This window comes from Berghia stephanieae, chromosome 2 (assembly GCF_034508935.2).
Source record: "Berghia stephanieae isolate SIO BIC M18660-M18661 chromosome 2, UCSD_Bste_1.3, whole genome shotgun sequence".
Taxonomy (NCBI): domain Eukaryota; kingdom Metazoa; phylum Mollusca; class Gastropoda; order Nudibranchia; family Aeolidiidae; genus Berghia; species Berghia stephanieae.
Window position 1 is genome coordinate 6573064 of NC_088361.1, and position 26459 is coordinate 6599522.

At 35.5% G+C, this 26459-nt stretch overlaps 1 protein-coding gene across 15 annotated transcripts in view; it reads left to right on the top strand.

Annotated features, from left to right (window-relative positions):
• LOC144964226 (uncharacterized) overlaps positions 1-26459 on the top strand; it is a 110198-nt gene that overhangs the window by 57472 nt on the left and 26267 nt on the right. Inside the window, exons 4-5 of one of the 15 annotated variants that reach the window (XR_013643778.1) lie at positions 19418-20232; positions 24047-26142. The exons of 6 other annotated variants lie outside the window; for them this stretch is intronic. Coding sequence is in view for 8 of the 9 variants with exons in the window: in XM_078898245.1 (XP_078754371.1) it covers positions 1081-1445 (365 nt within the window). In the remaining variant the exon portion in view is untranslated. Of the gene's footprint in view, positions 1-1080; positions 1802-5621; positions 6323-6445; positions 8615-13986; positions 18147-19417; positions 20293-22130; positions 26143-26459 lie in introns of those variants that run through there. 8 more of the 15 variants (XM_078898252.1, XM_078898264.1, XM_078898260.1 and 5 more) reach the window with 8 other exon arrangements.

The following is a 26459-nucleotide window of genomic DNA, read 5'->3' on the forward strand; positions in this document are numbered from 1 at the left end:
GGAAATCCATGGGGCCGTTGGCAAATTAACTGCACGTTTAAATAGGCCATTAGGGTCTATTCCGTAACTCAAGTGTCAGCCGCAAAGTGAATTGGGGATAGGCGACTTGCTCAAAAGCCACATAACGCGGTGGGTGGTCGATCCCGATACATTTCCGGCACAATGCAAAAACCATACCAATTACCCCCTCCCCACCAAGTCGTTGTGGCAAGGCAATGGCTTCCCTCGATCCTTTTTGCTTTTCTCGAGGAGTTCGTGGAAACCGTACTGAAGTGGAGTACCGACTGAGAGATTACTTAAAATTAAAATAATGTGATATATTATAGTATAGTCCGTTTCAAATACATGATCACTCATTTCGATCTCTTTCTCTCAAACCGTGTTATGTATGCATTGTCACAAACTTTGGATACAGTCGTAGTCTTAGAATTTACTAGACCTAATGAATCGTAAATATGAATAGTGTATCTTTTGTGGTTGTCATGCAATCAATTCCTTTGATGATTTGTGGTGTTTTCATTTTTACCACCCAGAATATTAGAATTTTACAGTAACACACACACACACAACGTTATAAGGATTGTTTTCAGGAAGGGGCGTCGCGTGGACACAGAGCAGAATTCTCGACCACCTCAATTTCTACACAAAACAATTAAACATTCCTATCCCTGTTTTACTCACACAATATTGTCAGGGATTTTTGTGAAAAGGGAGGAGGGTGGAATACGAATTTGATCTGTAGGACACGCTGCATTTCACCTTGTTATTGTGACCGTGATTAACATACGTGTAGTTAAATTGTCTAAAAATATGATGCAAGGCATGGTCCTTGATGATCGTAAATAAATTAACTTTTGAACCAGTTGGTTTTCCATTGAGCAAAAAATGATTAGTAAAGTCTAGTGCAATCTACGCCACCATGTCAAATTACAACGAAAGTTATCAAACGATTTCAAAGATACAAGCCAAATAGTGTAATCATGCATTTTGAAACGGATTTCTAGTTCGTCATCCCATTTTTGAGAAATGAAAATGTAATTTTAAAGGAAACCAGTCATCAAAGCCCTTTTTTGTCTTCAGGTTCCGTCTCCAATAAAGACGACAGGAACAGAATCGTCATTTGGAGGCCTGGTCAGAAATGTCCAGTAAGGGGCTGTACGACTGTTATCAGAAATGGCCGTTGGAAGTATATTCGTCACTGGAAGGAACAGCATACTTACATCGTGACAAAATACGCATGCCCTGTTTGTCAAGCTCGATTCAAACGCAAGGAGAGACTGACAGCTCATTGCATCACCCATCACGGTCTCCGTTCTGAAGCAGCTGGCGTAGAAATTGAATTGAAGGAAGCCAACAATCAATTCATCGATCCTGGTTCTCTTACGTTAGCGTGTGTAATGGGCTGTGAAAATAATAGAATGAATAGAATGAATAGTAACTATTAATAATAATAATAATAATAATAATAATAATAATAATAATAATAATAATAATAATAATAATAATAATAATAATAATAATAATAATAATCAAAGTGCCTTGGTTTTGGGGATTATGCATGTACATGCAGGGCGGTTACTGAAAAGGAGTAGAAATGTCTCCTCTATCTTATTATGAACACCAACAAGTCTTAATTTCAACTTCCTCTCCAAATGCTGATTTCTGTAAAAGGGAAGACATTCAGATATTGTGGAACAAATGCATTCTTACGGCCCTTCATCATTTATGATGCGAAGATTAGAACACGAAAACCGCTAGCATCTATCCATCTATCTATCTATCTATCTATCTATCTATCTATCTATCTATCTATCTATCTATCTATCATCTAAATCTATTATACTATCTATGTGCTATCATCTATCTATCCATCATCAATCATCATCATATCATCATCATCTCATCTATCTATCTATCTATCTATCTATCTATCTATCTATCTATCTATCTATCTATCTATCTATCTATCTATCTATCTATCTATATATTTATCTATATTCCACCACGCATTGCAATTCGTGCGTTCGTGATCTGGGTTTTTGTTTTGTTTTATTTTGTTTTTTAATTGTTTGTTCGGGTTTTTTGTTTGTTTTTAAAAAAAATGATTTTCATGATTTGTTTGTTTTATTTCCTTATTTTCTTTCTTTTTGTTTAGTTTTGTTGGGGGGGGGGGGGGGGGGGGGGTTGTGTGTTTTTTGTGGGGCTTTTCTTTTTCTTTCTCTTTTAAATGTACGATCCGAATGACTTTTGCAATTAATGTTTTCGATTATTTAAAACGGCATGTCTTGTCATCTCCTCGCTGTCTCCAGGTTCCATTGTCAATGAGAAAGAAGTTCGCTGGTTCTTGTTTTACTGCGATGACTCGCATACTTCCGATTCCGATCGTACAAATGCAGTTGGCCACTAGATCTATTTGGAATGGAGCACGTCACAACGGTCGCGTGAATTAGTGCGACATTGCGTAGTGGTCAGCTGCACTCGTACGATCAGCAATCTTGCGAATACTAAAATAGACTGACTCGTGACTCGTGTAACAGCAGACCATGTAGACATAGACGATGGAAAAAAGTGCTCTATTAATTTTGCCAAAAATGCCAAACAAATCACAGGACAATGCCAAATGGCCTGAGAAAATACCAAACAAATCCCTTCCAGGCATCACATTTCCTACTAAAATGCTCGTAGAAGTAGATAAACATCTTTCTTATCCCGTTCCCATAAATTGATTTTCCTTGATTTTATATATATATATATATATATATATATATATATATATATATATATATATATATATATATATATATATATATATATATATATTTTTTTTTTTTTTTTTTTTTTTTAATTTTTTTTTTTTTTTTTTTTTTGATGGGCACTAAAATGCCTAATTATTTGAAACGTGATGAAGTCGAGTTTGACTTAATTGAACAGAAATCTCTGTTCATTAGGAATTCCAGGTTGGCAGGGCTTTCTGATTTGTTTCAATGATAAAGAATGACTTATTTTCTAAAATCCCATCGTGGGCAGGGGGTACATACTGTGTCATCTATACCCCTTATATCTGTTTTCCAACATGCTTTCTGTCTTGGTCTTGGAATGAGATTACTTGGTTTTTCCTGGCCCTAGCCGGAGTCCTAGCTGGGAGTGGAGGGAAACGGTCAAATGCATAGTTATTGTTTTGGGAGATGATATTTTTTTCCTTGTAAATCATCTCTCTGTTTTGTATTATTATATTTGATATTTTGAATGTATAATATGAGCATTTGAGTGTATTCCTCGTTGTTGGATTTTGTGCTCTGTCTGGACGAAACTTGTAAGTGATCTCAAACTACAGTAAGTACATTGGTGGTATGCTCTTTGGAATCTACATCTGATCCCTATTTGTTCTCAGTTCCCCTATGTCTTACTTTTTTCTTGGGTGCTTTAATTGTAATCCTAGAACCTTTTACTATCCCATTTTCTTCCTTTTTACTGGCGCTGATATGACTTAAATGTGTTGCAAGCGCCATAAAACCCTTAAAAACAAAAACAAAATTTCTAAAATCATTTCTATAGAAAGCTCGAATTCATTGCAAAATAAAGCTTTTTACAACAATTGGTTACGAAATATCTAAGAGTCTTACTTTGAGGGGTGGAATGGCAATAATCTATAATGACAATGGATTTATTTATTTCGATTTTATAATCCTATGCAACCGGGGGGGGGGGGGGGGGGGGGGGGGGGTGAATAATTTATTTAGCACTTTGTTTCGTTTTAGCAATTGTTTGAATTGTACGTCGGTATTTTGAGATTACCGATTGTTTCTCAATAATGAATACATAAAAATAGATAAAATAAAATTCCCTTTGATTCATCCCGTCGGGAAAATTTGTCTCTTGGGTCTGTTCCGCAAATTGAGTTTGGGCAAGGTGACTTGCTCAAGGCCGCACGGCTAAGCGCATATTCGAACTCGGTACCTTTCGGGTACGAAGCAAAGACCGTGCCGCTGAGCCACGCTGCACCATGATGGAAAATAAACTTTTTGAATTGATCTCGCTTTATCAATATCATTATCTGCGGCTATGTGATCTTGTCGTATGACACTCGCTGTCTGATCGGAAGGTCGTGGATTCGAGCCTCGCTTGGCGTATAGTTGAGCCCTTGGAAAAGGCTCTTTACTAACATTCTCTCACCGTACTCAGGTGTAAAATGAGTAACTGACCATTAACCGCGTTGTCTCTGACGGGGGAAAAAAATAACAAAAAAATAAACAAAAAAAAAAAATAACAAAAAAAAAAAAAAAAAAAAAGAATATATATATATATATATATATATATATATATATATATATATATATATATATATATATATATATATATATATATATATATATATATATATATATATATATATATATATATATATTATCGCCTGATGCGTCCCGTCTCGTTCTACATGATACGTGTTTCTGTCTGTCAGGACCCTTTGTAAAGTGCTTTGAGCACGTTTAGTGGATGTTGCGCTGGAAAGAAGCTCGAGTATTATTTGTTTTGTTTTTTAATATTTAGTCGCTTTGAATTTGAATTTAATCATTTTCAACTATTTATCTCTGTAGAATATTGCTTCATTTAGCTTTGCAGGCTCGGCTTTAACTTTATTGAAGCACGTGTCGTAAAAGAGTATATTTGTGGTTTACAGTTTTGCAAGTATACCAAATCGTAAAGTATCTAATTCTGGTAATTTGTTAGTGCGATGGACAATTTAAAAATATGCATAGAAAAGTTGAAATTTTCCTGAGTTGTTTAACAGTAAATTTTGTTAACATTTGGAAATATTGTAACAATGAGACTGTTAAACGGAATGAATGATAATTAATACCAAAATCTAGCGGTGCTTAAATGAGTCAATAAAATGTATAGTTAAATAAAATAGCGCGCGCGCACACACACACATACACAAACACATTTTTACATAGACTGTTTTAACTATAATTCCAATGTAATATAACATGTTTCATTTTCTTGTTTACCTTTTGAAGGCCAAAGGCCGAAACGTCGTTTACTTTGTTTTGTATCTTTTATAAGAATCATTTTTACTCTTATTTTATTTTACTAATGATAATTAACTTTGTCACCAATTTATAAATCGCATTCTAAGTGTCTCTCCTTTTGGATTGCCTACCATCGTCCTTTTCCTATATCATAAGACCAAAATTATCCTAAATTGTTGCAGGTGGAAATAAACTACATCAAACTTGTTTTGATCAGTGTTTTTAAAAATGTTTTGATGTGTTTGGTTCTTTTTCTGTTTTGCTTTGTTTTGATTTCCGTTTCAAGTCAATGTACGTGAATACATATATGGCTCTTTAATTAAATGTGTAAGACACGTAAGACTTATCTTTAAGGTTTTACTCGACCTGAATAAAGTTTGAGGATTTATTGATTGAAAGTAGGATTGATGTAGTGGCCATCTTTTAGCCGTCGACTGTATGTACTGTCAACATAGCTTATTTAATCTTGGGAGAGCTTCGACTTCGTGTTGGAATTGCACCCCTAAGCATTACCACGTGTAAGATTGTCGGTTCCAGTAATTTACAAGCAACTTTTATCGATAGTCAAAATAGGCACTTTCTTGTCTTCAGGTCGCTGCACAAGAAACAGGGATGGTTATGATTGGTTCAGGGCACTATGGAGGCCAGGAGACAAGTGCCCCGTGGAAGGCTGCTCCATTATGATTGCAAACCACTATAGCAAGTACGTTCGCCATTGGAAAGAACGACACGAGATGATGGTTACCAAGTACCATTGCCCATCTTGTCCCCTGAAAGTCACACGAAAGGAATATATCATAAGACATTGCATGTTAACGCACAGGATGAGTGATGACGACACTTCCGTCCAACGTCCGCTTGAAGTAGAGGAATTCAATTTTAGATTTATCGATCCAAACCCCCTTACATTGGATCAAATTCTTGGTGTACAGAAATAACATTTCTAATATCAGAATATCTCTCAAGTTTCAATACTTAGACTAAAAAAAATTTGGCGACTGTATACGATCGGACTTTTTCGTCTTTCAACCTACCTCATCCCTGCATTAGACCATTCTCCCTTTAAATTGATACATAACTTTTTAATAAAATGATGATCAATAGCTGAATTGGTCATTTCTATATATCCCCCATCCCCCTCTTTTCTTTTTTTTTCTCAATAAGACAGACTCGTGCTCAAAGTATTGTTAAACAATCTAGATTTACACTTTGTATTTTCTTTTTTTTTCTTTTTTTTTTTTAATACGTTTTTTTTTTTTTTTAAATTTGAACGCAGGCGTTAGGATTAGTTATCAATATGCTGATCAGAATCTCAGTGAATGAGTGTCTGTCATTTCAAGTCTTAGGGCCGAGATTTTATGTAAATAAATAAGAATGGTCAGGATATACATCAGCTTTATCATTTTGATTTCCAGAACGACTTTGGCGACCCCATCAAGTGTGCCCTGTGGACAACTGTCCTGCTTTTATCACCAAGAAATTTCGGCGACACTGGCAGGAGAGACATGTGCCGTTTGTTCTAATGTTCCAATGCGATGACTGCCAGAAACAATTCACTCGGAAGTCGAGCATGATGCGGCATTTTGAAAGCAGACACAATGGAGATTCTTCATTTCAGAAATCATGGGGTGATTACGTTGTCAATATCAGATATCACGATCCTGGAGGACTCACACTGGAAAAGGTTTTTGGACTTGATGTTTAAGCGGAAATCCAGCCATAAGGGCTAAAGATTGAGCTATCAATGTACTGAAATTGCCTCATCTGAAATAAGTCTGTTGTGGAAAATGGTGCATACTTTTCGTCCAGAATTAAATCCAATACTATCAGATTACCTACCTCTTACTGGCCTCAGAATGCATTTTATAGACACGGCTAAAGCATAATTGCGTCTAAATTGATAGTTCTAATTCATAAACCCAGGGATATTGAATTTTCAATTCCTTTCAATAAATGATAATTACTTCAATCTTCACAGCAGATCAAGTAAGTAGTAAGCCTCTTAGTCTGAATGACGCTTGCTGAGAATTGTGTGATTCAGTCACAGATTTTAGAAACCTCGACGAGTTTAGCTGCTCTCTCCATCCATCTTGTTTATTGTTTCCATTGGTCACTGTCGTGGGGCAGAGTTTTGAGGCTGTCATGATCTTGTTGTGACTTTAGTATGGAGGGCATTCCAGTTTTTCTTAGTTCTTCAGGGATTAATTCGGCCTCATCTGAATCTAGAAAATTCTTACATGTAGAGAGATCCTGGTTCAGGATAGTTACTATTGATGTTGGTGGTCTCCCTACATATTTGTTGCCATGAAGGAAATATTCAGTCATTGCAGTTTGGGGTGGAATGTTATCTTCTCGGCGAAAGATGTGACCAAATAGCCTCCATCGCTGTTCCTTTATTATTGTACTCGGGTGTTGGACCCTGGTTCTTTCATAGAGATTAGTATTTGTAATTGTCTCTGGCCAATAGATTCAGATTACACAACTCAATTATTTGCGGTGGTATGAATCAATGAATCGAGACTTTCTAAGATCAAGAGTTTTATCTAAATGCCCCTGCTTTAAAGCTATTCTGGGTAAACTGCTTTTATTAATACATCGTGATATGCCACTTTTCGGACCACAGTGCCAGTGCACACTGTGTAAACGAAAGACAATTAGCGCCCTAACTTTGCCAGATATTCTTGAATGTATCGGGTTTACCTTAAAATGTGCATTGGATTGAACGGAATGTTTATAATAAACTCTCTTGTGAAGAATATAACATCGATGGGAAGGACAAGATATGATAAAACGTATTTAATTTGTCATGTAAATAAATGTCGACTATGGTGCAAATGTTGTAAGCTGAAAAGTAGAGACTAAAAAATGTTGGAGAAGGGCTAGCGTAGTAAACGTTATGATTGGCAACGATGATGTTTACTTGAACATGATATTCACCCAATTAATCCCTTACAAGACGCTATATAATATTTATTTCGAGCAGCCTCGTTTTAGTACTGATTGTAGTTGCCAGATTTTATTATTTATTTCTGCCGTCAAAGAACAAATGTATGTGTTTTAAAAACAGGTTTCAGTGCCATACACATAGCCATGGTGATCACCATGACGATTCACCTTGTCAACACTTAAATTCTTAAATAGACTTCACAAGTTGCCTCCATACTATCGTGTTTTGATGAAATTCAGAAAGGCGGCAATTAAAGACTCCGGCAATTCTCACTGATACTGATAGCGCTAAGAAAAAAAAAAAGATTAGAGGTAACGCTACGATGCAAGTGGTAGTAACCGATATTATCTATTAATGTGCATTCGCAGTACATATTAACCATTACTGTTTTCCTCGCTTTGATCTCACTCAATGAAACTAACTTAAATTACCTTTTTTTAATCCAGCCAGTATATTACAATTGGATTATAAAGTATTACAGAACATATCGGCCACATTTGAATGGAGACGTGGGAAAAATAATATGAAATTTGAAAGACAGCGCCTTGCTTGTTTGCTGCCCACCAGATAAGTTCCTGTTTCGATGACACATTTCATCTGTTCATGAAAAATGGGAGAACGTTAAGAATCTATGTGCTCCTCTGACTGTCCTTAATTTATAATATTATATATATGAATATATTATTATATTATATATATATATATATATATATATATATATATATATATATATATATATATATATGGTTTTTGATATATTTTTATATATGATTTCTTTTTTAACCGACTAGTGTCCCAGTGTCGCAAAAGGTGTGTAAGAAACGTAACCAAATATATATATTACAATTACAATTGACATGAAGATGGTTTTCGTGAACATATAAGTTTGATTAGACAATGCCTTGATTTAAAAAAAAAATTTTTTAATCAAATGTATCGTCAACATTTCTTCGAAAACAGACGCCATCATTTTAGCTCGTCGGTTATGGGTTAAACTTCCGGTACACGATTATGACATTTAGATATGAGTACTTGCACTAGACCGATACCAGGTAGTGGTTCCTCTCATTATTTTTAATACAGACAATTTCTTGAAGTTCATATAAACCAGTTTCTGTTCTTTAAATTGGTAAAAAATTCTACTTCACGTGATCCAAATATTTAATGTATTTGACCAGATAGTTTGCCAAATTTTTGATGATTACTGTATATCCGATTACAACAATAACATATGTCAGCCGGTAAATACCGGGTTCTCTAACCCAAGATAACTGGCGTCATACGTCACTCATCGAAATCTGTATCCTTCTCTCTTTGTACACAATAAATATGATCCAGGATTAAAATCTTTATTTTATTTTATTAATTTTCATTTTAAAAGATTTTGTAGCTATGGTTCCTTTAAAAAAATAGATTTACATGCAATTGTCAATACAATTTTGATTTTATGTACGATTTTGACCACAACAAACGCCTTTCCTTACGCGAGTCAACTGGTGGACGGTGTGTCGGAAGTAACAAGTGGATGCACATTCTTTTTACGAATGAATATTGAATGCCTGTTTCGGTTTTTAATATTTTTTTTTTGTATTAATTGCGATGAAACAGATATTCTCTAAATTGGTGATAATTTTTAAAATTATCTTTCTTCATTATACTGAAAAGGAAATAATAACGAATTGGATTTCATGTACAGTACATTAATGGGTGCTTGGAGAAAATGCAAAGACGCCAAATTTCATCACACGTAACGTACCGTCTCTCTCTCTCTCGCTCTCTCTCTCTCTCTCTCTCTCTCTCGCTCTTTCTTTCTTTCTTTCTTACTTGTTCTCTCTTTCTCACTCTCTTTCTTACTGGCTCTCTCTTTCTCTCTCTCTATTTTCTCTTCTCTCTCTCTCTCTCTCTCTCCTCTTCCCTCTCTCTCTCTCTCTCTCTCTCTCTCTTTCTAGCAAAATACAAAAAGGATCGGCCCTGCTGGGCACTACTTCTTACTTCTTTCCTATGTTATGTTAGTCAGGTCTTTGCAAAGACAAATACAGAGCCTATTTCTATAAAGGCCAATTTCAAAAGAAGCACATATTATAATATTGTCGGAAAAGGTATTCATTTTCAAGGCTATCATTAAACAAAACAAACAAAAAACAAACCCCAAAAGCATCCTGAAACCCCCATTTTTTAAAAATATATGGTTTAAAAATGCTTTTACGTTGCTCACCTTTAGATATACTGTGTACTGTTTTTTTTCCTCATTTTTTAGTTTTGTCTATGGTTTACGTATTTTAAATCAATCTTGGGAAGCCCCCCCCCCCCCCCCCCCCCCCCCCCCCCCCCCCCCCCCCCCATCCCTTCCACACGTACACACACACACAAGCCCTCTTTTTGCTTTCAACCATCTCAGCGCGACCGCCACCACTGGCTCTTGGTTCCTTCACTACCATCACGCCAGAATAGTACTCAAAATATCTGATCTTTGCGGGGGTAAAAAATTAATAGAAAAACGATGTTTCGAACGATCCCAAGCAAGATCAGTACGTTGGGTATAACATAAAAATGATTAGAGAAATTAATTATAGTTGGTTTTGTTTGTTTATGTGATTATTGGTTATAATTTTTTTTATTTTTTTTTTTTTATTTTTTTTATTCTGCAAGTGTTTTAATATATTCGAGTGCATTCCATGTGGTTCAAATTCTCTGTCTGGATGACTTGCATCGGGTATCTAGATCGTTGTTGGGATCTTCTCCACTTTTCTCGAGCTAGTTTCATTCGTCTTACACTACACATTTTCAAGAACACGAAAGCCGCAGACATCCATGAACTGTATCAGTATCTACCTGACACTTATATGTTTTTGTACACTAACGTCTTTTTTTTTTTTCTTTAAAAAAAATTTATTTATTTATTTTTACCGACTGGTGTCCCAGTACCGCAAAAGGTGTTTAAGAAACGTAACCAAAATAGCGGCTACCTTTTTATGATTTGAAAGGTTCCGCACAAATGGTTTGAATTTTTTTAAATTTTATTTTTGATCCATTGAGTTCACTTTGGAGTACTCAGTGGAGTATAATTTTGCATAACTGATGATCTTAATTTGTTATGATGGGCATTTTTCTTCCACGCGTAAAATACGTTCAAAATTCTATATTATTTGGACCGAAGGTTGTTCAAAATCAGATCAGGGTATTATTGTGATTATTCATTTACAGTTAAATTTATTTGTTATTACTATATTTTTTTTAATATTTTAAAGCGGATGCAACACTTTTAGGATATTTAAGTAAGTGCCTAATGGAAAATGATGGTTGTAACCTATAACATTTAAAAGTATGAAGTAACTTGTGTTGGTTCTAAGTTTGTCATAGTAGATGAATATTTTCTCATCTTTTTGAAAACAATGCCACGGTTTTGGAATTAAATATGGTAGGGTGTCCAGCATTTTATTGTATCTCTTTTGATGGTGCTCCTTTACCTTTGATTGAATCTGACCTACGTTTTGGGTGTTTAATTTTATACTAAAATCGCGGTTACTCTTGGGAATCGATGATCTCAGCCATCTGTGAACTCATCCATTTTGTCTTACTTACGCCTACGCATATTTATACCCCCTCCCCTTCAAAATACATCTAAGAAAATATTACTTTAAAATGTTCTGTTCCTTGAACTTACTACTTACTGCTATTTTCATGGCCAAACGATGTGTTGTTATTTATTGCCCTATGTTTCATAATTGACAATAAAAAGAATTGTTTTAAAATGTGTTTTGTATGTTTGCTCTATATTGTATTTAGTTGCATAATATTGACTATTGAAGCCACGAAACATTTACATACACGTACCGTTAAGCCATTTACTGATGATAGTTGATGATTACTTTTTAAAAAGAATAGTGGGTTTTATATAATCATAGATTTTATATAATGAAACTGAAAGAAGGTGGGGAGGAAGTTACTTACTTTGTCTTCTTCTATCCCCTTCCATCTGTTTTCCAAGTTGCTTTCTTTCTTTGTCTTGGAATGGGATTGCTTGGTTGTGTCCTGGCCTTTACTGGAGTCCTTAACTGGGAGGGAATCAAGCAAATGTTTAAAATTAGTTTGGGGATGATTTTCCCCCCTTGTAAATCATCTCTCTGTTATGTATTGTTAGTTATGTTTTCTGGATTTTTTTGATTCTGTAAATATTTGAGTTGTTTTCTCTTAGTGGGATCCTGGAATAATAAGGAAAAATTCGGGACATTCGAATGAGTTCGAGGAAACCGTGCTGGAGTGTAAATGTATCGCAAGCGCCTCAAAACCCTTAAAAACAAACAACAAATTGAAAGAATCATACATTTTATATACTTAAACTGAATTAATAATGGATTTTATACAATCAAATTGAAAGAATCGTGGATTTTATACAAAAGAGAAAGTAGAAGAAGGAACATAATGAGTCGTAGGCAGTTCTGCATTCAGTTCTGGGTCGGGGAAGTCATGTCAGAGACTTGGCGAACTGTGTTCTACGCGGCGACCACATCTGGGTACGTTTTTATGAACGCCGACTAGCGCTTAGTCTCTGACTCTGACTTTGGTCAAGAACTTGAAAAAATAGGATTTTGTGTGAGCTGACCAAGCAAGTCCCAGACTAATTTCACGCACCTTCGGACTAAGTTTGGCCAAGTTTTAGTCATTTGCTGAGGCCGGACTTCAAGCTTATTATAGGTACTAAGATACATCCTAGCGTCGAAAAGACGCTAGATTGAGAGAGCTTCGATTCGGAAGAAATACGTCGGTTATGAATGGCAGAGGCAAAAAGTGCCCTGTTGCTATTGACACCGACTTTTAAAAAAATGTAAGATAAGTGCAGATAGTCGAACGTACACATTTTTGTGAGTAAAATCTTTTAAAAATCCCGAGTCTAATCGGGCTCGCAAGCTGCGAGTGAACAGAGACTCGAAGTCGAAGGGTTCGCTTCAAAGTACAACCAAAAAGAAAATATAGTGGGGACAAAATTTATTCTTCCGCATTGTAACTTGTAACTGACTGAAATAACGTGATTCATCAGTTGTTGTTTTTTTTTTTTTTGTTTTTTGTTTTTTTGTTTTGTTTTGTTTTGTGTGTGTGTGTGTGTTCAATTTGTTTGAGTTGCAATGAAACTTTCATTGGCATAAATATAGAATTATCAGTCGGCCATTGACCATGGACCATTGTAGCCCGAATCGTAGTCTGATCAGTCGACAGTCAATATCACGTGATTTGATTCATCATGGCAAAAAAAAGTTCAAATATGAAACGGAACGAAAAATAATTGCCTGAAAACTGATCCTTCAAATATCGTTGGATTTAAATGACCCTCATCTGATTCTTGGCTAAGTTTTTGCCAAGATGAGGGTTATTTAAATCGATCGATAATGAAGGATGAGTTTTCTGACCAAATTTTGAAACAGTCTTTCCAGAGGACGGAAAATTAAATAGTTCTTACTACAGCCGATACATTTTACAAAAGGCAAATAGGGAGAAAAAGCGGGTGTTATAAAAATCCCTGTTATATCAGGACCCGTTATACAAGGGGTCTAATGTGTTTCATCGGACAATTTATTTATTTATTTATATATTTTTAGCAACTAGCTGCGAATATTGTAATGCGCTCAGAGTGGCTGATGAGCAATTATTATTATAGTAAGATTTTATCTATAGTTTTAACGTAGCCATAACTGTTCACAGGGAATTATGTTACAATTGCGGTTGTTCAATATATATATATATATATATATATATATATATATATATATATATATATATATATATATATATATATATATATATATATATATATATATATATATATATATATAATGTCAGTTCGATTTTACTTGGGTTTTTTGTTTGATTTTGTTTTGAATTTTAATTTTGGGAAGTTGGAAAGGAGGAATGGGGGCGTTAAGATTGATGATACGTTCAACAACATTTAATGAGATCTTATTCTGAGACAGAGGAACTCTTCTGACACAGTTCATAAATCGTTTCTTCTACCAGGTTCTATCAACACTAAATGGATATGTGGCCAAGGCTGTCCTGTTTCTACTTGTCGCTCATCAGCAGTGCATTCCAGTCACAGATTTTGGACACTTACTAAATTTAAACGGCATTGGGAAGCCCGGCATGAACAACTTGTCATGAAATATTTCTGTCCATCGTGCAATTCTAGTCACAAAAGGAAGAATGACTTAGAGACACATTGCAGTCTGAAACACGGTTTGTCCAAGGATAGTGAAATGATTGGCATCCGCGTGGAATACGTGCCAAATGGTCAATTTGTTGACCCTTCGCCCCTGACATTTGATCAACTTACACGATGTCATGAAATGGAGTACCATTAATGATACACAATAAGGGAAAAGGATTGACTCAAACGTATCATCAATCACTAAAGCCCATTTTCCGGAATGGAAAAAAAAAACCCCATTAAAATTCGGACGCAGATATGTACAGATTTCAAAGACAATGTAGATAGGTGCATCCGTTTAAAAAGCAAATCAAGTTAATTTAGGATTTGAGATTTGGTTGTATTGCATTAGTTTTTTGTTTCTGTTTTCAAACGCCTTTGTAGTTTTAACACAACATTTTAAAAACTCATAAACGTATTAGACGTCTATCTGTGACACAGCAACTCGAAAGCAGCAATATACAATGACGTCACTAAGCAAGTTGATATTTTGAAGAGAGAGAGAGAGAGAGAGAGAGAGAGAGAGAGAGAGAGAGAGAGAGAGAGAGAGAGAGAGAGAGAGAGAGAGAGAGCTACGACTCCTCCCGTATTATTTGTAACGTTTTAATGGATATAAATGAATGATGAAAAAAAATTGCGGCTAATAGTTTCTGCTCTGGATCATAAAGAAAAGAAAAAAGTAAATTTGCATCAATTCGAAATTTACTTATTTTACGTATAAGGCGCACATATTGGCAGGCCTGATAACTGAATGCCAAAATGCGCCAGTTTAACATCGTTGTAATGGACAATATTTTCGTTATTTAGAAAGTTTCCATTACAACAATGATCCCATACTTATTCAGTGTTATCAGACCTTCAAATAAGTACATGTTTACATGTGGTCGAGGCGATTTTAGTACACACATGGTGCATTCTCTTACTGAAAATCCGTTATCACCATACTGTCATACACAAGAGAGAAAGGAAAAAGGAGAAAAAATTGGAGATGCGTAATAAGCAAAATTCGCAATGGTATTCTCATGTTATTTTCCAAAGCGCATTAAAAAAAAAAGCTAATGGCTCCTTACTTGGAATGTCTTCACTCGATTTTGATCAGAAACAAATCTCGTTTCCCCATCAAGCACCATCATCAACCTGGTCTGTCCATTTTTTCAACAAGTTAACTTCCTACCTCTAGTAATAAAAGCACTTGTTTAATAATTTGGCCAGAACACGCGTCCTTCAAGTATCGATCCATTTAAGGGCCCTCTTCTTCTTCTTCCAGTGTCATCTCATGGGTTGAGGTCGACTTGAAATGACACGCCAATCTTTCTTGTTGACGGCTTGCTGACTGCATTCGGCTGCCGACAATCCTGTCCATGTCCTCACATCATCTATCCAAGTTCTTGCTGGCCTGCCTCTTCCTCTTTTCCCCTCAACTCTACCCTCAAGAATGTCCTTGTTGACAGTTTGATGGCGTCTTAGATGTCCAAAATACCTTAGTTTTCTTGTTTTTATTACTTTCATTAGGGTCGGTCTGATATCAAGGATGTCACAGACTTCTTGATTTGTTTTCTTTTCTTTCCAACTGATTTTTCCAAGGCGACGGAAAGTCCACATTTCAAAGGCCTCAATTCTTTTCTCTATTTGTTTGTTCAAGGTCCATGTTCAAGGTCCATGTTTCTGAGCCGTAGAGAAGTGCTGAGTGGACATAACATTTGAGTATTCTATTCTCGTTTTCATCTGCGTTTGTTGCGAAGTTAAAATGTTATTCAGTTGGCTGAACCTCGACTTAGCTATAGCAATCCTGTTTTTCACTTCCAGCTCATTCTTTCCGTTGTTGGTCACTGTCTGTCCAAGATATTTAAAAGAATCTACTTGGTAAAAACTCTCAAGCCGGGGACTTCGCAAATGACTCTCATCTTGGCAAAAACACTCTCAAACCTGGGACTTCATGAGATCCCAAGTTTGATAGTTTTTACTAAGATGAAGGTCATTTAAATGGATCGATTATTGAAGGACAATTTTTCAGGCCAAATCTTTAAATACTTGTCTTCCTTTAGTTGGACAATTGTCGGGTTAAAGCGGACTCAGAAACTGCTAAGTTGAGACACGATTATACCAAACAATACTTGAAAAATAATACTCAAGTGGATCTGACAATTTTATACCCGGTGTTTTGAGTGCAACTTGGGGCAAAATGGGAATAGTTCTAGCTAAAACTGACAAGACCAATAGATTTTCCGTGTCACGTTCGAAAGCGAGTCACGTTACACTTAATAATGATAAAATGCGAAACCATTTCGATATTGGTTCTTTTTTATGTCATTGTTTTCTTATTTGTTCACTCGGGGCGGGATCTTTTCATCTCTTGTGGCAGTAGGTAGTTCACACTTTTAGTGTCTTCTGTCCCCCATTATATGTTTCCTTATCCCCTCTTGCTCTCTACCTTTGTTTTTTTTTTTATTTTTTTTTTTATTGAGATATGTATCTCGGGGGTTTTTTTTCCACGCGTCCTGACTGAAAGGGAAACAGTCAAATGAAATGTATAGTTCCTTTGATTTTTTATTTATTAAAAAAAATTGAGAGATGATTATAAATTTTCCCTAGTAAATCATCCTTAAGGCATGTATTTAGTTTTTAATAGTTTATTATACTATGTGCGTATCTGAGGGTATCCTTTAAAGTAGAGAGATCATTCGCTTGTCTCAGGATGGGACTTTTAGATACCGCCAAACTTGGCATATTGCTCTTGGAAGAACAACATGGTCTTATTCTCTCGTGCTTTTAACCTCAGACTTTCAACTTTTCCCCCATCTTCCTTTTTATTGGCGCACACCTGTACCAAGAGTGTCACGTGGTTAGGGTCTTCTGATCTCCCATGGTGGGCAGGCGGTCACTTGCTCTTCTATCCCCCATATCTGTTTTCCTTTCCCCATGTCAGTCACACTCTGTCTTAATTCTGGATTGGGATTGCTTGTTAATTTCCAGGCGGCTATCATTAACTGGGAGGGAGACAGTCAAATGTATAGTACCCTTTTTGAGAGATGTGGTTTCTCCCCCTTGTAAATCACCTCCCTGTTACTGTTACTGTTATGTTCCATTTTATAACTATTAGTTTTGAATACTGTATATTGTATAATGTACTTTGAGTGTATCCTTACTAGCAGGATCCTTTGCATATGCCTGGGTGGGACTGTTATGTAGTGTCAAGATTTGCACATCGGTTGATCGCTCGTTGAATCTTCTGATCCTTATTTGATCCAGTTCCCTTTGTCTTCGAACAGAGACCAACTGTCCTAATAAAATCGGGACTGTCCTGATTTGGCAATCTGGAGAAGAAAAAAGGATTGTTTATATTTATGGAAATGATTTGTAGTATGCTATTTTGACTAGTAAATTAAAACAAGGAACAGAACAAAGCTCTAAATCTAGATTATCTATATTGTTATATATAGTCCAAATGCTGTTTTGGGTCATCTCGATATTAGGATGCCCCGTTTTCACTCTTTCAAATGTTGTTTGCTATGTCCTCGTTTTTCTTCGGTGCTTTTAACTTCAGATCCACAACTTTCTTCTACCCTATTCCTTTCTATTGGCGCTGAAATGACCGGATAGTGTCGCAAGCGCCGTAAAAACCCATAAAAACAAACAGACTGCCATACGTGCCTTAATAACCCTAAAAACGAACAAGGAATCATAAACTGTTCAGACACGAAACGTTTTTATAGTTTGTGGTCAATTTGGTGATATAAATAAGGGGTGTAAACTACACTATCTTGTTCTGACAACTTTATGTTACTTTTACCAGTAAACTCTTACTTCTATTTAAAGTCTGAGATTTGAGATGTTTTAAAATTTAAGATTGAGGGGGAAAATGATTTTGAAATGTGTTGTGTCAGAGTCAGAGTGCGACGGTGCTGCCTTTTGTATCTCTGAGAGATTGTTTTATGATATTGCGAGTTATTAAAACTGTTGATGAATGTTATGTTTTGTTTCTTTTTCTTTTCTTTTCTTTCTTGTTGTTATTATTGTTGTTGTCGTTTTTAAAATTAATTTGTTTTTTTTGTTTCGAAGTCTCTCTCTCTCTCTCTCTCTCTCTCTCTCTCTCTCTCTCTCTCTCTCTCTCTCTCTCTCTCTCTCTCTTCTATCTATCTATCTATTATCTATCTATCTATCTCTCTCTCTCTCATCTTATCTCTCTCTCTCTCTCTCTCTCTCTCTCTATATATATATATATATATATATATATATATATATATATATATATATAAATATATATATATATATATATATATATTATATATATATATATATATAATATATATAATATATATATATATATTATATATATATATATTATAAAATATATATATAATATATATATATATATATATATATCTTTCTCGTACTGTCCCAAGAGTGGTATAATTTCATGTCTTCTACTCACTCGGTTCTCTTTATGTTATTGTGATTGTTTAAGGTGGGTCACGATCTCTCATGGTTGGCGGAGAGGTAATTCTTGTTGTCTTCCATACCCCTATGTATTATGCTTTCCCTTTTCATTTTGATTTCTGTCCTTGTCTTGGAATGGGATGACTTGATCAGGGCGGAGTCCTTGACTGAGTGGGAAATTCCTTGCAAATCACCTCTTTGTTATGCATCATTAAGGGCCCGTGCTTGCGTCTGAATGGGACTTTTAGGTGGTCTCAATCTAGGCTTATTGGTAGTTTGTTCTTGAATTCTACTAGTTCCTTATTTGAACCAGTCTTACTTTTTTTTGTCGGTGCTTATAATCTTAAATCTTTATTTTTTTTCTACCATCCTATCTTCTTCCGTTGTGTTCCAAGAGTGTCCCAAGCGCCGTAAAACATTTAAAAACAAACAAACAAATTGCGATTTTAAGGGAGTCGCTATCGTGTTTGTCACCTCACTCAGGTTTGTTTTAAATGATATTGGACTACTTTTAAGATCGAAACAATTAAAAAACTAAATTGTCGATAAGAAGACAGACAAAAGGCTAAGAAATTAGGTTTATTTGAAACCTTTTCCCCCCAGACATGTTTTCATCTTAGGAAGTATATTCAAATGTAATTGTTTTGATCTTTTATGATGCACAAGTGGATTGCAACGTTAAATATGAAAATATCATTTCATATGCTCGCCAAAACATTGATGTTAAACTTTATAAATTACGTCATACATGAATGAAATAAGGCATCCGATTTGACACAGTCCATACGTCGTCTCTTCTTCCAGGTTCTAGTTCTAACACACTGTGGTCAATTGGTCAAGGCTGTCCAGTTCGAAACTGCCGATCATCATCAGTGATTGGCCAGCACAACTTCGGGTCCCTAGCTATATTCAAAAGACACTGGAAAGCTCGACACGAACCATACGTCATCAAATTCTGTTGTCCCTTGTGCCACTCTAGCCTCAAACGGAGAAGTGACCTGGACTACCATTATCGGACAAAACATGGTGTGACCAAATCAAGCGAAATGGTTTGCAGCCGCAAAAGCCGAGAACGAAATGCTCAGTTTGTTGACCCCTCACCCCTGACGTTTGAACAAGTCACCGGATACCATTGGCTCTTAGATTAATAGTTTGCTCCCAGTGATTATATTCAGCCATCAGATTCCTAGTTACCAATATCAATATCACTGCCAGTATAAGATTCTTGAACTCCTGCGATTGGAATTTTGATCAAGTTCCCATTGCTGCTGCTCGACCTTGGGAGCGCGCGTTGGGGACGAGTTCGAAATTTCAAACGCAGGAGACTTCCTGGATGCTTTGATTATACCTCTCCAATGACCTCACTATTTCTTATAAAAACTATTCGTTCAGCGATTGGTTCTCGAAATCACTCCAGCACGGTTTCCTCGAACTGATTTGAATATCCCGAATTTTTTCCCTATTATTCTTTGTTATAATTCCATTCGTTCCTCGAACATTTTTTTTATACCTCGAACACGGTTTCCTCGAACTAATTTCACCAAAGTAAGAAAAAAAAACAACATCCCGGTGATTTCGACCACTGATGACTCATTGGTGATATTGACAATTATTTATGTGTGTATCGTGTGTATCTATCTACACTGCATGTGTGTGCATCATAATGAAGAGAAAGATAAAGGGAGTAAAATATTATATATATATATATATATATATATATATATATATATATATATATATATATATATATATATATATATATATATATATATATATATATATATATATATATATATTTCGTGTTTACTTGAAAAAGGCCAAAGGCAAAACGTCGTTTGTCTTATGTTGCTCCCCGATTTATAGTCACATTTACTCCCTTTATCTTTCCCTCCATTGTATTGACTCTTTTAGGCACCTCTAGTTTTTGTGTGTATAATACACATGCAGACACCCAAAGCGCTCACACACCCCATCGCCATTTCGCATAAGACACCTCTCGACTTTTTCTTATCACTTCGCCATTAGTGCTGATGGTTGGCTACGGTAAATGAATGTTGTGATGCACTCCGACACACACACACACACACACACACACACACACATACACACTTGTAACATACCAATAAGGTAAATAACAATAAAGTTCCCTTTAATCATCCTCATGCGGAAATTTGAGTTAGAAATAGGTGGTTTGATGACGGCCACTTAACACGGTGGATATTCGAACTAATAATAATACAGTTCCCTGTATTCATCCTCAAGCGGAAATTTGAGCTGGAATGAAGTGGATATTCGAATTAGGTATCTTTCAGGTGCGAGGCAAAGATCATACTGCTGAGCCACACAGTTTCCTCGAACATTTTTGTATGTACCGAGGATTCGAGGAAGTCGTGCTGGAATGTACATTGTGTCACGAGTAAAGTGGTATTACTTATTGTTCGTACCTCGGGGTTGTTGGTTTATATGACTTTATTCTACCGTCGGTTTTCTTCAGGTTTTCTTCAGGTGCATTTGCAGGTATATTTTGTATTTCCAGGTGATGTCTTCCGAAGTTTCTAGAACAGTGGTCAAGGGTTTTCCAGTAAACGATTGTCCGTCCGGAATTTCACGCTTCAAATGTAGTCTTAACTTTCACTGAGAAAACCAAACATAAGCCATACTGTTACTGTGTCACACGTGATGTATGACTGAGCGAAAATACTCGCTGAAGAGCTCTTTCGCGAAATACGGGCAGTAATGGAGGTAGATAAGAGCCGTTTGGTCCAGGATAGGAACAAATACATACACAGTGTGTACATTGATCCTACCAGACACCTTTGATTTTTGTGACCTGACTCCTGTCCGATATCCCACCGTTAGTCTTTTGAGCGTGCCTTTCATTTTTGGAACCGCTGTTTCGGGAAGAGTAATTTTTTAGAACTTAAAAACAATATGGCTATAGATGGTTAGTTTCCTCAGGGAAGCCCCTTAATTTCCACACAGTGATAACAATTATATCGATTTCGTTATCTGGTGATCGGCCCTCAATCTTGTTTCTTAATTTTAAGTATTTCAAGTATTCTGAATAGTTATATCAGTTTTTTCTCTTACGTATTGGAGACTTCTTCGTCTCGTATGATGGTTGTTAGTATATATTAATTGAATACAGTGAAGTGAGTAGTGGTTTTGTTGCCGTTTTTCACTTTTTGATTTCTTTTTTTTTACACCCAATCCAAATTCAATTCTCATTCGTGTGACATTATATCTTAAAATGTGGTATATTATAATATGTGTCTTTGTATATCTTTTCCTGAGTTATTTCACTTGTTTCATTTTAAAATGTACTCAAAGGTCTCTTATTTTAGATTATTCGGTGAGTTTTTGCTTTTCTTCAAAGAAAAAAACCGAACGAAAAAAAAAAATTCTCCAGAGTTTTTATCTTCTTCTGATATAATAGTTGTAAAATCATTGATGTGTTTGTCAGTCCGAATGAATACCAAGTCTGACTTTACAGGGATATAATTTCTATTTCCCACAGTTCCACCCGCCAACATCGACCCAAGATCCATGCATACGCCATGGCGACATCAGTCTATCGGGAGCGGTGCACGCTCTATAGCTTCTATATTTCACATGCGTAGCCCTCAAAAGAAGAATCTGGAATGTGAGATATGCCACAAGCGTCTTCCATCCAGACGGGAATACCTTGGTCATATGAATGGACGCCATCTCCACCAGAAACCCTTCAAGTGTGAGAGGTGCGGCAAAGGCTTTGCTTACTACACCAGTCTCACTATGCACAAAAAGACTTGTCGGGTCACCAAGATGGGTTTCTATTAAAGCTCCGATTGCTTTTAAGTTGGCATCGTGCGTTGAGTTTTAGATCTTTAATTATACTAATGGAGAACCCACAATATTTGCGGAGAAATAACGGCTATTTGGAGCAGGCGATCATCTTTTATATTTATTATACTCTGTATTGTATTTTTAGATTTGCCGGTAATTCCGTATTCGATTATAAATATTTAACATTGGATTTACGGGACAATGTTGATCCCCAACCTTATTTTTTTAAAAAGAATAGATTAGAAAGATTATTATTGCTTGATAGTATCAAGGGAGATTTAAATTTACGTCGTCAATTTTTGTTGTGGATATGCTAGGATTGCGTAGAGTTAATTCTACTAGCAATGAAAATCAAGCGTCAAAAGGGACTGAGTATTACGACCTAGCTTCGTATTAATTTGAGTCAACGGATGATAGAGTTAGTCTAAGTAAAAAGGTTTGCAAGTTACTCGTATATCAGTCTGTAAAAAATAATTTTATAACTTTTAGATTTGTCAATAATTCTGTGCTCCATGGTAAAAAAAAATAAATTACATTGGCTGTTCAGAACAATGTTGATCCCCCACTTTTTTTTTTTTAATATAATAATAGATTTTAAAAAATATATCAGCTGCTTTCGATATTGCTCTTTTGATCAATTCTCGAATCACTTGCTTGAAATACCGTTATCTTGTGGATCAGTTATTGTGAATATTGATGTTTTGCGTTTAGATAAAATACTCAAAACACCCGTCAGCCGGATATATCGTACCAACACTCAAAACTATGTGTAACATTGAACATTTGTCGTCTGATTACTATAATTTAGTGATAAGTAATCACCAAAAGGGGGCGAAGTGGTAGAGTGGTTTTTAGACATTGCACTAACCTGGAAGGTCCCGGGTTCGAGCCCCGATTCAGGTGCCTTCGTTTGTATTTTTTCTTGGGCAAGATTATTAACCCCCAATTGGACAACATGGGTGATTCCCGTTGACATCAGACATCTTGTTTGATGGATTATTTATACTATTCCCTCATGGAATGCCTAGACGACAGCATCTAATCAAACAATAGTGGAAGGGCGTAATTGAATATGAATCACCGAAATGGCCGTCTAAAAACAATAAAAAAAGAGCTGAGTGACGCCTTCATTCCTTCTATGTCCGATCTACGATACATTTTTTCCCGCGCTGTCCTTTATTTATTTATTTTATAAAACATTTCTCAGCTCAGAAATTTAGATGCGACTAATATGCATAGTAAAGGAATAACGGTTGAGTTTGAATGAGGTGGACATTTCAGTTAGCCTAGTCTTAGTTTTTGTAATGCAGTTATTCTGATGGATTTTTATGATTTTCATTGACACTGATATCGATTGTTTGTATTCAATCGTGGAATAAATAGAGGTAAAGTAAGTGATTGGGGGGTTGGGGACCGAATGGTTTTCTTTTACCAAACTTGAATATTGTTTTGTATTTTAAGAAGGAAATATAGCGATAGCTTTTTAAACTACTAAATATTTTTCATTTTTCTCTTTCTGATATTACTTTATTCGTCCACAAATAGTATATATATATATATATATATATATATATATATAATGTGTGTGTGTGTGTGTGTGATGATGAGTTTGTATGTGTGTGTGTGTGTGTGAGTGTTTCGACGTGGCTATTTCCATATTTTTAAAGGATAACTTGTACTGCTATAATTTTCATTAAAGTACAAACTAATCTTTGCGTGTTTGGTTTTTTGTTTTGTTTGTTTCTTTGTTGTTATTTTTTTTTCTTGTTCATTTGTCTCAAACTTATTAATTTCTAAATTTATTCTTGTCTTGGAATTACGAGTGGAAATAACTGTAATTGCTGTAAATTTCTCAATTGATCAAGTAAAACTTAATCATCTGAGGGGGAGAAAAGATTGTCAAAATGTTAATCCCAATTTATATAACCCAAAAAGAAAAAAAGATCACCATGAAAACTGCCCAACTGGCACATCATTTCATCGAGGTCATAATATAAATTAATAAATATCCAAAGCGCATGCTCGACCTTGTCTTCGAGATCTCGATTAAAATTTTTCTCACTTGACATGCTAACTAATCTTGCTAAAACTAAAAGACCCGTACATTGAACAAGAAATGGAGACAGTAGTCACGATTGGGAACAAGTTAATTAAAAACTATCAGTATTTTACTTTCAGTGAAGCCGCGTAATTGTTTTCAATACTTGATTTTGCTTGTTGCATGTTTAACGTACTTCTTGAACACATTTTTAAAGGCTGAAAACCCTTACCTCCATTAAAGTTAAAGATCGATTAAAATATTTCCAAAATTACCCGCGATTTGTCAAAAAGATAGAAATACTGTTTTCACGATTCAGTAAATAATTGAAGGTTTATTGATGCGAAATTAGAAGCATCTTCACAAGAGTTGACCGACTTCATAAAATGATATGGTTATACATACAGTGTCATTGGACAGGCTCCCCAGTAGTGTAGAGGATAACAAGTGACTATTTGTAACTTTGGTGACACTTTTTTTATTTATTTTTTTTTTCGTTTTTTATCATTGTTTCGTGTTGCATTTTTGTTATTTAAAAATGAGATCAATATTAAAATTAAAAACAAAGCAAAACAAAAAAAAAAAACAATCTCGAACATTTAAAAAAATGATTATGATTTATTTTGTATATCCATTCATTTTGTTTAATTATTATCCTTGTTATTTAATTATGTATTATCGATAATAAAGATCGTCTTTATCATCAATTCTATGGTCCATGGTGTAACTGTAACTTTCCATTAGACATCGGAGATTTAGAAGTAGAATCGCAACACACTATGAAGCTTATGGACTGTGCTGTCACCCACGATTATTATCGTGCTGTGTAAAAGAAATGCCAACGCGTTTTAAAGATTTTTCGCCTGAAAACTAGCCCTTCCAAATATCGATCAATTAGAATGACCCTGGCCTCATCTTGTCAAAATCTCTCAAGCCTGGGACTTCCTTATTTCAGAGTACCTCCGACAGTATTGGTAAGTGACAGCACGGTCCATACGTTTGATAGTGTTTTATTAAAGCACATGGTTTGTGACCTTTGGAGTCCTGTTGTGGGCAGCACAAAGGTCGGTCCTGGATAAAGGCTCTTTACTCACTCTTTCATCGTATTCGGATGCAAAATTATTTTAAAGTTATGTCTCTGTTGAAAACAACTTTATAGCATATTTCAATCGCCATTCTCATCCTATATTTCAAGTGTAGCTATTTGATTTAGAGCCTCCCGGTTCGAGCATATTCAGTGGATATTGCATTCTATAAAGACTCTTTATCAAAATAAAAGTTTAATATTTCACATAACTAGTATACATGTGTAAATAGGTGTAAAACATAGGATTTTGACAATTAGATGTTAATACTTGAACTGAACCGATACCAGTTAGTGTTTCCTCTCATTATTTTTAATACAAACAATTTCTTCAAATATTTATAAACTATTTTCCGTTCTTAAAGTTAGGAAATAACTTAAATAAATATTTAATATATTTTTGCCAAATTTTTGATGATTACTGTATCCGATTACGATTAATAACACACAATATGCCAGCCGGCCACTAAATGCCGGGTTCTCTAACCGAAGGTAACAGTAACAACTAATGGCGTCACACGTCGCAGATCGAAATCTTCCCCCTTCTCTCTTTGTACACAATAAATATGATACAAGATTGAACATTTTATTTTATTTATTTCATTTTAAAGATGTTGTAGCTGTGGTTTCCTTTTCTTTCCTGTGTGGCTATATTATGGTCTTGTGTTATGACACTCGCTTTCGGATCGGAAGGTCCTGAGTTTGAGCCTCGCTCGGCGCCTAGTTGAGTCCTTGGAATAGGCTCTTCACTCTCATTCTCCCACCGTAAAATAAGTACCCGGCCGTTGACAACGTTGTCTCTGTCGGAAAAAAAAATGTAATATCGCCTAATAGGCGTCATGTCTCGTTCTATATTTTACATGTTGCTGTTGGTCAAGGACCCTTGTAAAGCGCTTTGA